Genomic DNA, 18275 nt, shown 5'->3' with positions numbered 1-18275 from the left:
ATTATTGGGTAACAAGTGGAAGCGGGGAGGAGGAGTACATACACGCGTCAGAATGGCAGCGAAAACACCCAACTAGTTGAAGTACAATCCTAACCGCCTTTTTATTATTATTATTATTATATTTCCTCCCTCCCCATTCTCCGCCTCTTTGCTATTCCTACGCCTACGCCTGGTGTTCGTCCCCCCTTTCTTTCTCCCATGCACATTCCCGGCAAAGTGGGGGTGCGAACGTGGGAATTCCTGGGTCCCGCTTTCCTTGGTCTAGACTAGAGAGAAGAGCTTCGCCCCAGATTAGGTGGGGCTTGGATTTCTCGCAGCGGGAATCATCCCTCCTCCTGCTGCTGCTGCGGCAGAAAGTTCCCCTCCCTTTCCTTCCTGCAAAAAAAAAAAAAAAAAGGAAAATAAATGACCAAACATACAAAAATATAAATATATTAAAAAATCTCCCATGAAATCTCGCCTCTAGGCGAAGGCAGCCGGGGCACTTCTTGGGCGGAGGGAATACCCCTCCCGCGTGCGGCGGCGGCGGCGGGCTCCGTCTTCTTTTCCCTCGTAGGCATTCGAAGTAGGGCATGAGCCCCTTCGCCGGGCGCCTTTGGGGATGGATTCCCACATCGCCAAATACCTGGGCTGCTTTTTCTGGCCGCTGGTCGTCTGTCTGCCGCTGGCCCAAGGTAAGCAGAGAGTCCCGGGATGCGCCCCCGTCTTAGCTTCTGCAGGGTCCGGTAAGGGGTACGTTCTTGCTTGGCCGAATGGGCGCTAGTTCGCCGTGCGGCTCTAGGATTCAGCAGCTGGAGGGCTTCAGAGCCGCGATGGGTTTCTTTTGTAGCCGATTTAAACCCGGCTCCCCTCGGGAGTGAGCCCCGATGGTTTCACGTGAGGTTTCCCAAAAACTGTTCATAAAAGCCTGGACGGACCATTTTCTTTGGTGCGAGACTCTTGGCTTTGGAGCGTACTTTTCAAAGAAAAATGCGTTTTGTGGACAGTTTTGCTCTTCCTCAGATTTTGTTGTTGAATGTGCCCGTCGGGTTTGTGAAAGCTCGGGATGGTGGAAAAGGGTGGGTTAACTGACCTGTCCTCAATCTGATGCTCTTGACTTTATAACCCTTATTATCTACAGCTACTTTGGCTATTTTAGAAACGTAGGTTTGTACTTCAGTAGGAAAATGTGTGTGTGTGTGTGTGTGTGTGTGTGTGTGTGTGTGTGTGTGTTCAGGATAGAGATGGATGGATGGATATACAGACAGACAGACAGACGAGAGTGTGCTATGTTTAAACTGTTTATTTCCTTTGAAAGTCTTATTATTAATGGGTAACAGTTTTAGACATCAATAATAAGCTTGTTTTAAACAATGACCTTTTTAAAAATTTTCAACCCTTTTTAGGAACTGAAAAGGAGCTAGGGGTTGAATGTGTTCGGATCCGTTATTTAATGCAATGAGCCCCAGCTGCAAAGATTTGACAAACTTTCTGTGACATTTATTTTCATTTTAAATTGGAATGAGAAATGCCCATATCTTTTCTTACACTGAAGTACACTTGCTTGTGTTTTTTTTCCCAGCGTATCCGAGCTTAAGTCATTTGTATTTTTCATCTCCTGTAATGGACATCATCAGTGAGAAATTGATAAATATGAAACAGCCAGATGTGATATTTTTAATCACATTGTGTAAAACATGTGTTGTGTGTATCTTATAGACTGAAACTTTGCACATTAAGTCTAGCTTGATTAAGCATCATATATTTCAGTGATATCACCCTGCAGTTAACTTTTCCCATGAAATCAATGGGAATTGAACTTTGATGGACCATCCACCACAATTACCATTTATTTATTGCAATTGATATGCTACTTAGTCAAGCCACATTACAAATGAATTACAGCTATCGGTAGAATTGCAACCTAATGTATGTTCTGATTTGTAGGGTTTTTTAAAAATAAAAATTAACCAATTCATGTTCAATTCTGTTATAGTTCTTGCACAAAATCACATGTGAATGCCAGGTAAAATCATAGAACTCTGCAGTCGTGGCACCCACTTTATCATGTCAGATGATACGTTACTCTAGATCTTTAAAGGTCTCGTTCGTTGAATCAATTATATGTCCTATGTACTAATGTTAGTTGACATTCTAGTTTTAGCTATAGTTCACAATCACAGGTAAGATATGCTGTGGCATTATCAAATAGCTACATATTGTTTAATTTTTTAGAAATCCTATTGAGTGGGATATGGTTCAAGGTCAATTAAGATTATATATTACTTTATCCTCTGAAATTTATTGAAGCCTGTTCACAGAGATACATTTGCAGAATTGCCCCTTTCACCCTGTTTTGAGTGAACAAAATTATTTTAGGAGTTATATTCTACTATTGTGGCAATATAATGAACTTCTAATTCCTATGCTTATTTTTTGCTTTTCTCAATTACTTAATATCAAACTGAGGAATGTTGGATTTATTTATTATTGGTGTCATGGATTAAACCAAAAGCCAAATCATTTTGGAGTTAGTAGTGCCTTTTCTTTGATCTTTTATTGCTGAACCAATGCAAGCATCTGAAACTAACAGTGTTTTATTTCCATATTGAAAGCCTATAAACAAGAATTCAGGTGTGAAGTGAACTGAGATTCATCTCACAAGGATTATTTAATATGACTTTAAATGGCAGATTCATGTTCACAGCTGAAAAGTTTATATTCTATTGTACAATTCTAATAGGAAGACTTGAAACAGACCGTAGCAGTATGAAGTGCAATTGGTCAGAATCTATGCCATTCAATATCATTTCCTCTCCCTCCCATTTCTTCTCTCAACAGTTGTACTGTACTTGTTGATATGGCTCCATAAGAAAGTGTGTTTACAGTCCAAATTTTTAAAAAGGGAGAATTTAAAAATACAAAGTGACTAGAGGTTTTTAAATTATGCCTACATTTTTCAGTGAAACATTGTATTGCTAAGGCTGAATAGGCACTGTCCTGGGGTGCCAAATTTTAGGGGTACCCAAATGGAAAAAAAACCAAAACAATAAAAAGCAGCAACTGTGCATTCTGTGAATTTGCATGCTTGCTCACCAGGTCATTGAAATATTGCAGAATTGTTGAAGTGTGACAACAATGAAGTGCTGATATAATTAAAATTATTTACTTAGGGTGAAAATGTCTGAGAAAAGGGAAAAAAGCCATCCAAGGCTGAAAATTGTAACTCTAAAGCTCAAAAATGTGAAGAAGAAAAAAAGGAAACAACATGGCAATTTTAATTTTTTTTAACAAAATCAAAAAATGAGTCAAACCATACACAGCATTAGAATATGACTTTTCCTAAAGTCCCAGAATGTCTAGAATGCATTGCTAATTATAGACTATTGTCTTGATAAGTTTACAATTCTAAAGTCATTGCAAGCATGTTTGCAAGACTGTCTGAAATATTACATAGCAATTCCTTTTTTTAGGAGCTGCTTGCAAACCTGGTTGTCATCCAGTGAATGGATTTTGTGCAGTTTTCAATGAATGCAGGTAAGTTAATTGATAGCACGTCTGCCAGAGGGGAAAAAAACAAGGGACAAGTATTATTTTGATTAAGCACTATTGCTACTTTAACTTTTTATATAAGAATCATTTATGTAAAATGCAATTCAGTGCCAAATATTTTAATCAGAGTATTCTTCATACTTGACTTTTAACAACCATTTTTAAAAACAACAGCCATTCAAGAAAAAGGAAAAAAAAAGGTTTCTCAAACCAGCAGAACAAAAAAGAATGGGAAGATCAAAGATTTCCTCTGAAATTTGCTCCAGAGGAATGAGGGGACTCTTGGATACATTATGATGTGGAGGAAAGGGAAGTCTCCTTGGACAATTTGGATGTTGTTCAATAATAATAGATATATAGAGGGAAAAAAACCACCCTGATTTACAGTTTTTCTTATTCACTTTTGGACTTAAAAGCTCAATTCATTAACACATCAATGCATATCTTCTCAACTCAAATCTTCTTAGGCAGTCCATATTCGAGTTCCAAAAAGAATCAAGATAGGACACTATATATAGACATACATTGAGTTTGAAGGCTCCCGACGAATATGATTCTTATGCATTTTCACAGTTTTGAACTAGGTTTGACCAATTTTCAATTCAGAATAGAGCTGGAAATATGGTGAGCAGAAGAGCCAATAGTCATTCTTGGGGATTGATGGTAAGATGAATTGATGTAAACATTTAACAATATAATATAATGTTGGTTATGTAACAGTATATATGTGGTTATTTGTTATGAAAATGAAAAATGAAAAACTTTTTAAAAAAAAGAATAGAGCTGGAAGGTCCTCTGCTCAAGCAGGAGACCCTATACTATTTCAGACAAGTGGCTGTTCAGTGTCTTCTTTAAAACCTTCAGTGATGAAGCACCCACAACTTCTGAAGGCAAGCAAATTGTCTCACTATTAGGAAGTTTCTCCTTAATTCCAGGTTGTTTCTCTCCTTGATTAGTTTCCATCCATTGTTTTTTGTCCTGCTCTCTGTGCTTTGGAAACTTCTTTGTGGCAATCCCTCAAATGCTATCATGTCACCTCAGTCCTTTTCTCTAGACTAGTTCCTGCAATCATGCTTCATATGTCTTAGGCTCCAGGCCTTTAATCATTCTAATTGCTCTTTTCTGCATTGCCAAAGTCTCAACATCTTTTTTGTAATGTGGTGATCAAAACTGGATGCAGGTGAGGTCTTATAAAGCAGAACTTTAATGGACCAGTCCATTAAAAGCTTGGCTAATCTTTCTTGGCCCTTTTCTCACTCTTGATGACACTTTTTTAAACTTAGCGACTTAGCCTTCTCCCGTTCTTTCGAGAGTCATCTATTTCTTTGGAAACTTAGCTTGTAGTGTCTTTAAAGTCTTCAATCTGATATGAATTTATAACATGCTGCCTTAAGTTGACATTTTCTCAAGTTATATTTCTGCTTTTTTGTCCTGCTATGAGTAAATTTCCCACACTCCATTTTTATACATGTCCATTCATACAAATAAATGGCATAAAACTACTAGCTGTTATATTGTAGTATTATACAATAATTGGTGTTATGCTAGTGCCAATAATATGCTAATACATGACTCGTTAATGTGATCATACGTAATTCATGTATTCTGCCATTAGTGGTGTTAGTTAGCATCATCTATATTTGAATCATTTATAAACTTTTTTTCATACATACTGAAATAATGCCCAGTGTACAATGACAATAGCAATAGCACTTAGACTTACCGTGTTTCCCCGAAAATAAGACAGGGTCTTATTTTCTTTTGACCCCCGAAATAAGTGCTTGGTCTTATTTTCGGGGAGGTCTTATTATTTTTGAGGTGCAGGAGGTGGTGAGCGTGGTCACCTCATGGCTACTGCTGTGTTGCAATATTTTGGGGAGGGCTTATTTTCAGGGAAGGGCTTATTTTAGTGCATGCACTCAAAAGCCCGATTGGGCTTATTATCTGGGGAGGTCTTATTTTGGGGAAAACAGGGTATATATCTCTTCAAAGTGCTTTCCAGCCCTCTCTAAGCGGTTTACAGAGTCAGCATATTGCCCCCAACAATCTGGGTCCTCAGATTGCTCAGTTCACTGACAAATCTCCCCCTCCCTTCATTTATTGGGAAACTTTAACAGAAATGGAAGTGTTCAGAGCATTGGGCTGTATTTTAGTGTTTATTTTAAAAAGAAAATGGAAAATCATTAAGCTGCTACTTGCCAGCATATTTCAGCACCAAAATCTTGGGTAACTGTGAGAGATGCAGAAAAGCACTGAGACTGCACATGGCCATGCAGTGTGCGTTGCCTATGTGATGAAAATTGTGTTGATGAGATGATTATCATGGAACTTTCACTAAGAAAACCACACCAATATTCTGTAGTTGTTTTTAATCAGAATAAGGAATCTTATGTCCATAACAATCAGAATAAGGGATCTTATTACCATAATTTTATCGACAGCATCTAGTTTCTTAATTCTATTTGCAAAAAGATCTTAGCTTGATTTGCTATTTCATTTTGTGTTTTTGCTAGATGCCGACCTGGTTGGCAAGGCCCTCTCTGTGATCGGTGTGTTCCTTTCCCTGGCTGTTTGCATGGGACATGTGTCAAACCAGGCCAGTGCATGTGTGAAGAAGGATGGATTGGTAGCTGCTGTGACACAGGTTTGGAGATAATTTCCTTTTCTGTTGAATGAAAATCCTGATGAAAACAGTTGGAGCTCCATCTGGTGTTGGAGATATCCTATTTATTTATTTAACATATTGCTACGCTGCAACAACTTTTGGCATTTACATAGAAAAAGATACGATATAAAAAGATAAAACATATCCAATGTTTACACACACGCACACTGGCACTATAATAATAAAAAGAAGATAGTATGGCGGATTCTTGGTGTTCTCTGAACTTGGTTATTTTCTTGCAGAGTTGCTAGCAAGAAGTTGCTCGGCAATGTATGTACCCTGCATTAAAAGCACTTGGCTTCAATTCTTGCTAACTTTAGTTTAGAAAAAGTCAAAAGATAAAATTGCTCATGCTTGATGAAGTGACTGGAAGAACATCTGCAAGATCATGGCCGAAAAATTTGATTTTATGGATTCTAATAAATGCAGCCCTCTATTATGTGAGCTCTGAGACTTATGGACTGGACCTCTGCCCTTCCTAGCTTGTTTGACCTGCCAAATAAGGGGCTGGGAAGCTGGGATAAGAATGCCTCTATGAAGGAGAAAGTAGTGTCGGGGACCTTGAAGGAGAAGGTAACATACTACCCACCTCTGAAATATTCTCCCTATATCTAACAATATAGTACAATTTATATTCCAAAAAGTGATTAGGTCTCAGTTGCAGAGGACATTGGAAAAAGTGGTTTATCTGAATCCTCATCACTCCAGCTTCAGGCTTCAGTGAGGGGCAAAAACTGTTTTATAGTACTTACGGATTATTTCCAAAAGGATCTAGATAAAGGAATAGCACTTATTTGATCCTACTAGACGAGAATGTTTTTGGGAACATAGGTGAGGACTGGATCTCAGAAATAATATTTTATTAGAGGTCATATTCCTTCCTAATGAAGCAGTTCAAGTCAGTAGTGATGGAGAAGAGAAATCAAGATCTTGCCCAGTACAATATGCAAAACCAGGGCTTGGTCCTCTCCCTTATCTTATCTAGAATCTTAATGAAGTCATCAGAAGATGTCATATATCAGTCCAGAATCTGAAATCATCAGTAGGTTAACAATTCCCAGTTATACATCTCTTCCCTGGGCCAAGCAGGAGATGTAGTGGCTGCACTAACCCTGGGTATCTGGAAGCTATCAAACAAGTTCACACAGCAAGGGGAAATGGCTGTTCACTCTAAAACCATATGGCTCCAACTTTGGCTTTGTCTATCTGTGCTATCCCTAAAAGAGCAGGTCCATGATCTGGGAACAAAGGAATCCATTCTTGTGTTCTGTGCATTGTATTGTTATGATGTAGGCTCTCCTTTTTCAGATTTCTTTTGCAGTGTTTCATGAAAATACGCAAGGGAAGGAATTCAAGTTGTGAGACACGTTTTGTCACTTGCCCTTCTCTCCCCATCCCCACACATCTCTGTCTAGGGATCCTTTTGGATACATGGATCCTCCTGGAAGCTGTATCCCAGAGAGATTGTGCTCAATTTTGGTTGGTGTGCTAGATGAGTCACTCATGCCCTCATTCCCTTGTGGCTGAACTATCAGCATCTTATATTGCCTTTGAAGGCTATTTGGAGGAACTGTAATTGGAATAGGCCAAAAACTGATTCAGCAAAATAACACTGTTTTTTTTTGGTCACTCCACTGGAGTAGCTGTAAGTTTCCAAGTACAATTCAAAGTGTTCATTAGTATAAAGTTTTTGATGTTGGATACTAGGGGCTTTCAGGATGGCTAACTCCAAGGGACCAGGATGATGATTCATTGAATGATTTTAATATTTTGATGTTTTGTTGTTTTATGTATATAAGCTACCCTTTCTCATTATTGAAGTGCCACAGAAATCATGACATATAAATAAAATATTTAGTTCAGATTCTAAAGAGCTATTCTGATTGGATAAAACAGAATAATTTTGGTTTTGTATAGTTTCCTTAGATGTAAATAAGAGAACATTAGTTATAGAATAGAACAGAACAGAATTCTTTATTGGCTAAGTGTGATTGGACACAAGGAATTTGTCTTTGGGAGGTGGTGCTTCACGTCACGATGACATGACATGCAATCTTGGAGCTCCAGCATTGCTGTCAATATCTATGCTGCTAGATGGTCCTTTTGGACCTAAACCGTCCCATAGAGGTGGTGATAGAGAAGAGCATGTCCTACTGATTTCAGGGACATCACAAAGTTCCTGATTGATCCACGAGAAGCCCTTTTTTCCAGCCAAAGAGAAGCAGCCATTGAAGGTGCTCAAGGTTGGGACAGCTCCTGAATGGAAGAAAAGCAGGAGAGAGAGTGTGTCGAAATGGTGAGATAAATTTTAATATTAGAGAAGAGAACATCCAAAAAGACTTAGAGTAAAATTAAAATTGAAGACAGAAGAAAGCAAGTGGTGAATTAAGCCAGCATTAAAATTAGTGTGTTATCTTTCTTTCTTTAATTTCGGTTTTTTTATGGATGGAATTTTTACAAATGCCTCTTACTTTTTAAATTGGACTGGTCTTTTTTTTCTCTTCTTCTATTTTTCCCCATTTTTTGTATTGTGGATCAAGAATCTCTTTCTTTTCAACACTCGGCTGGAACATCCTTTTAAGCATTTTTTTTCTTTTCTCAATCTCGGAGCTTAAAGAGAGGGGTAAAAACAGAGGGGAAAAAGTAACACTACCACCTAGAGGCTGGAGGCTTGGAAACATCAAGGCTTCTGACTTTGTTTATTGAATGGGACAGTGGGAATCTGTTTGAAACCTAGCAAAAAGCCTTGGATGTCTTAGTGGCAGTGTTTACAACTTGGAAAAATGGTGCAACATGAAGAAAAAAAGGAATTAACATTGCAAATAATTATGCTAGAAATTCAAAAACTACAAATAAGTACAGAAAACATTGAAAAGAGATTTGAGATTATGGAACAAAGAGCAGAAAGAATAGAGGGAAAATTTTAGAATATTTTCAAAACTATGATGAAATTTGAGGATAGAGTTCAAAAAATTGAAGGAAAATATGAACAAAGTGATAAGAAAATTGTTGACATTGACAGTAGATTGAGCATGGAGGGAAATGATAGGAGTGGAATATCGAAAGGAGAGGTTGACGAACTGGAACTCTATCTCAGACTTCAAAATATGGAGGAAGAAAAGGGAGGAAATCTGGCAGAAATAATGAGAAAAACTTTGACAGAAGCACCAGTGATAGCTAAAGGCAAGCTGATGGAAGGTTTTGGGTCTTTACAAGATATGCAATGAACAACAAGTTGCCAAGAGAAATCTACATAAAACTTTTCAAGAAAACAATTAGAATACAAATTCTACAAATGGCAAGAGATATAGGACTACACTACTACTGGAAAGATACAGGATGATGAAATGAAATGTCATAATAAAAATTAAGTTAAACTTAGTTAAATTTTGAATATTATGTATAAGACAAAGTAATAATAGTTTATAGTCAAATAAATGATTAACAATGATAATAATGCATATATATACATTAGATTAATAATATGAAATTTTACATAAATTGTACATGAGGACTATGGAGATGATGTTGAAAAGCTTTGTTATAAAAGATAAATAATTCCATATAGAATAAAATATAAAGATGTAATATTACTGGATGATTCTAGGATGATGTAATGAAATGCCATAATATAAATTTATTTTAAATTTAGAATATTTCACCTAAAAAGGATGCAATAATAGCTATAGTCAATGAATGTTTAATAATCGTAATAATTCTATACATATATATTAGATTAATGACTTTATGTAAATTGCAAGTGAAGACTATTGTGAGGAGGCACAAAAGCTTGGTAACCAACCGAGTCCCTGCGGGGAGAGGGGGGTGGTATATAAATTTAATAAAACTAATAAAACTCAAACCAATCGACACATTGTAGGAAATTCAAGGATGGTTTTTATACTTTGTGTGTGTGTATGTTTGTTTGTTTTATGATTATTTAAAAATAGAAACTTTTTATTTAAAAAAGAAATTTGTCTTTGGTGCATATACTCTCATTGTACATAAAGAAAAATAAAATAGAATACGTTCATCAAGAATCATAAGATACACCACTTAGTGATAGTCATATGTTTTATTGCTAATAAGCAATAAACTTATACTAGGGAACAAATGAAACAATATAAACGTTAAAGATACAAGCAACATTGTTATAGCCATAAGTGGAAAGAGATAAGTACCAGGAAGGAAGAGAAGAATAATAGTAATACAGCCTTATTAGATAATTTGACAGACAAAATAATTTATTGTGAGAGAAATATCATTACAATCATAACAAGACTATGCTTCTCTTTTTTTCTGTTTTAATACAGTTGTTCATCCTTGTTCTTCCAAGCCTTGTTCAAATTACTCAAAGAATTGTGTCGAGACTGGAAATGGTGGATACACTTGCTTGTGTGCTCCCGGCTATATGGGAAAAAACTGTCATGTGAAAAAGGGACCCTGTATTGTTAATGGGTAAATATGGATCAAGTTTGTTGATTTACATTTGACTTTGGTGACTAATCAATCTTCTTCAATTTGACACTTTCCAGATGTATTGGCATGGCAGCTGCTAGAATTCTCAGTAGAAAATTGTTGAATGGAATTCTGAAGTTCACAGCTCCGCAACGTCTGTCTTTCTAATTCTGTGCCTGTTCTCCTATCCTAGTAAAATGGAGACCGGGAAAAGAATGTAACTTGTAAATAGGAAAGCAAATTCCTTATTTAGATAAAATTGATATATTCGTTTGTTTTTGGTGTGCTCTGCTCACTTTTGGCTTCAGTACCTAACAGAGAAGGAAAAAAAACAAAGACCTGAAGATGGAGATTTGGCCTTTTTGCCATTAAAAGGAGGCTGTTTTGCTACTGATGTGTTTGTTCTCGAGCGTAAAATAAATTGATATGGTGAAATCATTTCTTAGTCCGTGAGTTTAAAAAAAGACAACACTGAGTGTCATTTTGATTGGAAAGTTGTGGGTAATACCACAGTTGACTAGAGGAAAACACTGAATGTAGATTCTGTAGTTAGCTGCCATGTTTTATATAATGTTTTTAAACCTGATCTGAAAGTCTCTACTCAACTATGTTCCAGAACTATGTTCCTAAATAGTAGCTTTGGACAAGAATTATAATATTTGTAATACAAAACCTAGACTTTTAAGCATGACTATGTAATTTTTTCCTAATTACAATATCAATTTCTTTTTGATTATTTTTCCACAGTAAATTATACAATGAGTTAGAAGAAATACATGAGGACACAAAGCATAAGAGTAGAGAGACACATCTCAAATATTTTTTGATCTAATAGCATTGCAGATATTTGTTGGACACCAGTAACTTTTCAGTCCTCAATATTTACTTTTTACCATTCATTTTTAACATTACAAAAATCAATGGCACAAGAATTACAAAAAGCCAAGAATACATCCTATTGGTTCTAGACTGATTATATCCTAGGTCCGTGATGGCGAACCTATGGCACGCATGCTGGAACGCGAAAAACTGGCCCTACAGCAAACCGGAAGTAACTTCCGGTTTGGCCAAAGCACCGTTTTTTGCCCTCCGGAGCCAACAGAGAAGCCTCCTGAAGGTTCTGGAGGATGAAAAACAGCCCTATGAACAAACCAGAAGTCCGTTCCCAAACTTCCAGTTTGCCCATAGGGCTGGTTTTTTTGTCCTCCAGAGGTTTCAAGGAAGCTCCTGAAGCCTCCAGGGGGCTTCCGGAGAAGTGGGGGGGGGTGTTTATACTCCCCAGGCTCCTAGAAAGCCTCTGGAGACTGGGGGGACAAAAAAGTGCTCCAAAAGTGGGATGAGAGCTGGTCGCATGTGCACGGGGGGGAGCGCATGCATGTGTGCTGGGTCATGGGCATAGCATTATGGGTGTGGTATGCCTGCGCACAACCCCCCCTGAGCTCCCCCCACTTTTGGCACAGGAGCCAAAAAAGATTCGCCACCACTGTCCTAGGTTTTTGTTGTATTTAAGTACAAGTATCAGAGACTTAATGTCTGACTTGCTTTCAAAGGAAGACATTTGGTTTCCAGAATCATGGTCTGAACTTTGTAGATAGGTTGCTGGCACAAGTTAGGATGTGTCTTGCAGGAACTGATAAAAAATATGTTGATCAGAAAGACTTTACATGCAAACCAAATGAGTGGTGGAAATGCAATAAGACCTCATAAAGACTTGTGCACTGTAGAAGTTGCTGAAATGAGATTCTGAAAGCACCCAAAGAAAAATCAGAATATTGGCTCAGAAAATTTATGACTTTCATTAATTATAAACTAATATTAAGACCATGGGAAATAAGATGAGTATGAGCTCTTAGTATAAAAGGCAAAAATGATTTAATAAACACGGCAGGCATATGGTATGATGATTCTCTTGGAATGCAGCAATTGAAGGATACAATTTCTTCAAAAGGAACAAAAGCAGAGAAAAGGAAGAAGAGAACTACTTAAAAAAAAAACAGATCTGCTCAGAACGAATGAACTTTGCAATACTATAGAATACATCTGGGTTAAACTAAATGAACCAAAATAATAATAATACAACTATTGTCTACTCTTCCACACCCAATCAGGAAGAAGATATGGATGCAGCCTTTCCAAATCAAATTGCAGTTTTGCTAAAGAGTTGCATATGATCCCACACAGTCAATCTGCCAACCCCTTTTTACAACAGTGAAACAGGAATCTTTGTGTGCCTAGATTAATCTGGGCATCTTACTTTGACTTTGCTGTGTTGTCTATAGTGTAATACTCAGAACAATTCAAATGGATTGTGTTTGAAATGTTCTAGTAAAATACCTCCAGGGGTGGTCTATTGCCTCAAACTTAAAACATTTCATTTTATGCATAGGTAAAGGTTCCCCTCGCACATATGTGCTAGTCATTCCTGAACCTAGGGGGCAGTGCCCATCTCTGTTTCAAAACCAAAGAGCCAGCATTGTCTGAAGGCGTCTCTGTGGTCGTGTGGCCGGCATGACTAAATGCCAAAGGCGCATAGAACGCTGTTACCTTCCCGCCAAAGTGGTCCCTATTGCATTTTTTATGTGCTTTCGAACTGCTAGGTTGGCAGAAGCTGGGACAAGTAACAGTAGCTGACTCCGTTAAACGGTGCTAGGGATTCGAACCGCCAAACTGCTGACCTTTCTGATCAACAAGCTCAGGGTCTTAGCCACTGAGCCACCACGTCCCTTATTTTATGCATATGAGTTTTTAAAAAAAACGGGAAGGGGAGAGAGAAAAATGTAAGGAAACATAACTGCTACTGGTGTGAATTATAAATCAGCGGTCCCCCAACCTTTCTGGCTTGGCAACCTGGCAGGTGGGAGAGGGGACAGTTCGGTGAGAGTGGTAGGCATGTGCATGCGCTGTTTCATTTGCACAAGTGATGGCCCGCAAGTGGAGCTCTGCACACATGCATATACTCGCCACCCCTTGCCCAGTTCTGAACAAGTGGGCTGCAGCCTGGCGGTTGGGGACCCCTGTTATAAAGTATCACCTTTTGTTCACGTATTTCTTTTTCCTCTTCTTTTGAATTGCAGCTCGCCTTGTCAAAATGGAGGAAGTTGTTTGGACGATGATGGGTTTGCATCTTACGCATCTTGCGTGTGCTCTCCAGGATTTACTGGACAGTTTTGTGAGCTTGACATTGATGACTGTGAACCAAACCCCTGTGAAAATGGAGGCACGTGTGCAGATATTGGCAAGAGCTTCCGCTGCTCTTGCCCTATTGGCTATGGAGGTGTGTTGTGCAGTAACCGCATCCCGGCTTGTGATAGTAGCCCTTGTGAAAACGGTGGGACATGTCATGGACACCATGGCAGAGGCTTCATGTGTATTTGCAAACCATACTTTGCTGGGCCCACCTGTAGTTTCTCCATTAGAAATACAAGTGTGAATGTGCTAGCTAAACAAAGACACAATCAAAATCGCCACCCGCATTTGCGAGGGCACCTTAAACCAGCTCAGCTGCAAGAGAAGGAAATACTGACCATAAAACAGACAATTGAAAACAGGCAGTCCTTGCTGACTAAGAGTCAGGTGATCTGCTTCATGGTCCTAAGCTTTCTTACATGTCTTGTTGTTTTGGGTACAACTGGGATTATATTTTTCTCTAAATTTGAAGTGTGGCTATCCAATGCCAGATACAGCCATTTACTGCGCAAGGAGAGGGATTGCTTTCTAAAAGCAAATGATGAGGAAAATGTTTCTGTGAATATAATATTTCCTGAGAAGATGAACCAGGGTGAGGAATAGTCTGTGTATCTAAAACGTTTTATTTAGCAAGAACACCTCAAGCTCCAGACATGTCAGGGAGATAGGTCCATTTTTATTTTTACCTGTGACAAAAATTCTGGCTTTGGACCAGTTTACAAAGAATAAAGATGCTCTGCTTTTGCCAGAGAAATACTCATTTCCCAAACATGTTTTCTAGTTCAATTGTTTTGTGAACCAGGATTGCATAAATCAGCGATGGTGAAGCTTTTTTGGCTCGCGTGCCACAAGTGGGGGGAGCACAGGGGGGCCATGTGCGGGCATGCCACACCATAATGCAATGCCCAACCCCCCAGTGGGCATGCACGCACAACGCGCCACCCCCCATTTTTACATGCTTTTTTCGCCCTCCCCAGGCTTCAGAGGCTTTATAGGAGCCTGGGGAGGGTGAAAAGAGCTTCCCCCGCCCCCCCGGAAGCCCTCCGGAGGCTTCAGGGACCATCTGGAGGCTTCCCTGAAGCCTTCGGAACGCTTAAAACAACCCTCCAAGGGCCTCCGGGGTCGTTTTAAGCGTTCCAAATGATTCAGGGAAGCCTCTGGAGGCTCCTATAAAGCCTCTGGAGCCTGGGGAGGGCAAAAAATGACTTTTAAAAAGATGAACTCAGCTGGCCAGCGCACGCATGCGTGCTGGCCAGCTGACAGGGCAGGGCCTCACGTGCCCTGACAAATGGCTCTGCGTGCCATCTGTGGCATGCGTGCCATAGGTTCCCATCACTGGCATAAACCTTTGGAGACTGAAAGCTACATTTAGCCCTTGAGTAGAAAGCTAGGGATGCAAATCAGAAGAATCTGGCCTACATTAAAAAAATTAATGTAAGTTTTAGTTTATTTAGTTAATTAACTATAATGCAATTACTCCTCATGCATTTAATAGCTTTTCCATTCATTCTGCTTGCCTTTGGAAGTTGTGGGGCTTTCATCACTTGAGACTTTCAAGAAGAGATTGGACTGCCATTTGTTAAGAAATGGTGTAGGGTCTCCTGATTGAGAAGGGGTGGGGGGGTTGGACTAGATTACCTATAAAATCCCTTCCAACTCTGTTAATCTGTTAAATCTGTTAAATTCTCTAACATTTTAAATTCAGCAGCAACTTTCTTAGGGGCTCTGAAGATCACCCCAGGGCTTAGTAGAGGGAAGGGATATTATGTGCCAATGTTTACAGACTTATGATACTTAATTTAGGTTTTGATCCTATATTATACACCTGGAAATAAGTTCCAATATACTTTGTGGGGTTTGCTTCTGAACAGGCATATGCACCATTGAATTATTGTTATTGTAAATAAAAAGTCAATACAATATTCTTAATTAAGATAGCTATTGTCATAATATGTGCTATATTTGGCAACTGTGATATTTCTAAATGAATTTCTAATGGTTATTTTGAATAAATAGTTATTAAGGGCTACACAGATCAAACTGTAGGAGTCATTGTTTTCTTTTGATAATGTTGATGTTATACATTTTCCTCAATTTGGGCCAAATATTTTCCAGTTGAAACAGTGAGAAAATAATGTCCATATCTTCTGACACATGGCTAGGAGCATTTGGTAGATAAGAGCAAAGTTTCTCCACCCTGGCCATTCTGAAATGGATCAATTTCAACTCCCAGAATTTCGCAGCCAGCCTTGTTGGCTGAGGAATTTGGGGAGTTGAAGTTTGCATATCTTGAAAGTTGCCATGATTGAGAAATACTGGATCAGAGCATCAGTCTCTGCAATTCAACATTCTATATTGACCTCAGTGGTCAATCAGTAGCCAACCTCAGGTTAATTAGATGCTGGATTCAGAAGCTGATACCTCTTCCATTATTGTTCCCTGGCAGCTGTTTATTCAATAGTAGCATACTACTCTCCAAATAAAAAGATGCAATGACCAGTAATGAAAAGACTATAGATATATGGTACTTTGAAAGTCATTCCACTACATCCCCTACATCACCGCAATAAACCATGGCCCAGTGGTTAGTGCATGAGATTGGGTCTATGCTCAACTATGTATCTGATCGGGTATTTCTAGGCCATACCTATCTTGCCATCCAAGCAGTGGTGGGATTCATTAAGTTCGCACCACTTTGGGAGAACCGGTTGTTACCTTTCTGAGCAGTTTGGTGAACTGGTTGTTGGAAGAAATCTTTAGGGCCGAGAAGCGGTTGTTGAATCATTTTAATCCCACCACTCAGAGGTGGGTTGCTAATTCTCTTATTACTGGTTTGGATGCGCTCCTGTGCCTGCTCCTGTGGGCACACGGCCCTTCTGTGCATGCCCAGAAGTGTCCAGGTAGGTGGGCGGAGCCTCCTGCCACTGCTACTACTGGTTTGCCTGATCCAGGCCAAACCTGGAGCAACCCACCTTTGCCACCACTGCATCCAAGGTATCTCACAAAGTTGTTACTGAAGTATAAAAAAAAGTTAATCCCAATGTACTTAAGCTCTGAGGTAAAATGGGATGAAATAAAGAAAAACTAAGATAAATAGATCAGTGTGATTATCCTCCATGGATGTGATGAAAAAATGATACTGAAGGAAGAATGGATTTTTAAAGCTAAATTAGCTGGTTCAGAGTAGAGGTGAGATAATAAATTGGGGGGTTTTCAATTTTTTACTGAAATCTCTTACTCTATGTACATTTGAGGAATAAGAGGACTGTTAGTTCGCTTGCCCCCAAATTTAGTTGCTTATTGGTTTTTACTTGCCATCAAGATATAGCAGGAGCCAACATATTACATGCTCATGGTTTTTACTGTATTCATGGGGAGTTTTACTTATGCTGAAATCTATAACAAATCTAGGACCCTTTAAAGATCAATATATTAGAAAACATAAATCTACTTCATCAAATGCAATTATTTTTGTTGCAATAAAAATAGACTTGGGTTGATTTTTCCCATTATTATCAATGTTAATAATAATAATAGTGATAAAATGTATATGTCAGCTAACTCCCAACAATTCTGCGTCAATGTTTTAAACATCCAATTGTGTGAATGATTTTTAGCAGATGTCAGATGCTCCCCTTCCCTCCCTCCCTCCCTCCAATGGACATATATTGATTCCTGAAATTCCGTGTGTTACGGGGTGGTGTGGTACTGGTGGATAGGGAAGAAATAAATCAACACAAAAGATCCCTCTAAGCTGTTCTGTTTATGCACATGTGAAGTTACAAAATGTATGCTTCTTCATTTTATATGTTTAAAAAATGGATTTTTTAAAATTCTGACAGTGATGACATCCAGTTCAACAGGAAGATCTGGAGAAGTAATTACATGGAATGGGGAAAGTGCCAGTGCATTGTTGCATATGACCAAAATGTTCAACCCCAAAAAATAGTATTTCAATCTACATGTGGATTAAAGCCCAGAATTTCACTCCGGTTGTAGAGAATAAAGCTGCCAACAATCCATATTGTCAAAACAAATAGTCTTAGAATATAACATTGGACAGAAATATTTTCATAATGCAGAGTAAAATTGAAGACCCTTGATTATCTTTAGCCCAACAAAAGTTTGTATCCGTTACATGCATTAAAATGTTTATTAAATATGGAAAATATATTATGTTGCAGAGCTCTGAGGTATATGAAATGACAGTTGGCCACCTCACCCTCCCAAAATCCCTTTGGACAGTATATATAGTTAAGACAAGGAATTTATATCTGTATAAATAAAGAAGAGGTTAGGCAAGGGGTGGATCTAAACTGCGAACCACCCCAGATGTAAACCACTGTTAATCTCTTAGCACCCATTTTGGAATCTCTAGGTGAATTCCGAAATACAACTAGAGTGACTGGAATCAATATTTCAGGGTGATGGTGGA

The 18275-nt window shown here is 38.5% G+C and overlaps 1 protein-coding gene across 1 annotated transcript; it reads left to right on the top strand.

Annotated features, from left to right (window-relative positions):
* The first annotated feature begins 215 nt into the window (after positions 1-215).
* On the top strand, positions 216-14752 carry DLK1 (delta like non-canonical Notch ligand 1). The gene is made up of 5 exons (XM_081935336.1): positions 216-674; positions 3453-3516; positions 6045-6175; positions 10510-10654; positions 13729-14752. The coding sequence occupies exons 1-5, from the start codon at positions 602-604 to the stop codon at positions 14441-14443; spliced, it is 1128 nt and encodes a 375-aa protein (XP_081791462.1). The 5' UTR covers positions 216-601; the 3' UTR covers positions 14444-14752.
* Positions 14753-18275: the final 3523 nt, after the last annotated feature.

Source organism: Natrix helvetica, assembly GCF_964273705.1.
Source record: "Natrix helvetica genome assembly, chromosome: 1".
NCBI lineage: Eukaryota > Metazoa > Chordata > Lepidosauria > Squamata > Natricidae > Natrix > Natrix helvetica.
The sequence above is the reverse complement of the archived record's forward strand: the minus strand, read 5'-3'. Positions and strand labels throughout refer to the sequence as shown.

What these genes read in the sequence shown, in the direction of transcription:
- DLK1 (XM_081935336.1), top strand. Translation starts at nt 602, where the DNA reads ATGGATTCCCACATCGCCAAATACCTGGGCTGCTTTTTCTGGCCGCTG. An exon ending in CTGTCTGCCGCTGGCCCAAG is followed by an intron (nt 675 to 3,452) that starts GTAAGCAGAGAG and finishes TCCTTTTTTTAG; the next exon opens with GAGCTGCTTGCAAACCTGGT. An exon ending in TGGTAGCTGCTGTGACACAG is followed by an intron (nt 6,176 to 10,509) that starts GTTTGGAGATAA and finishes GTTTTAATACAG; the next exon opens with TTGTTCATCCTTGTTCTTCC.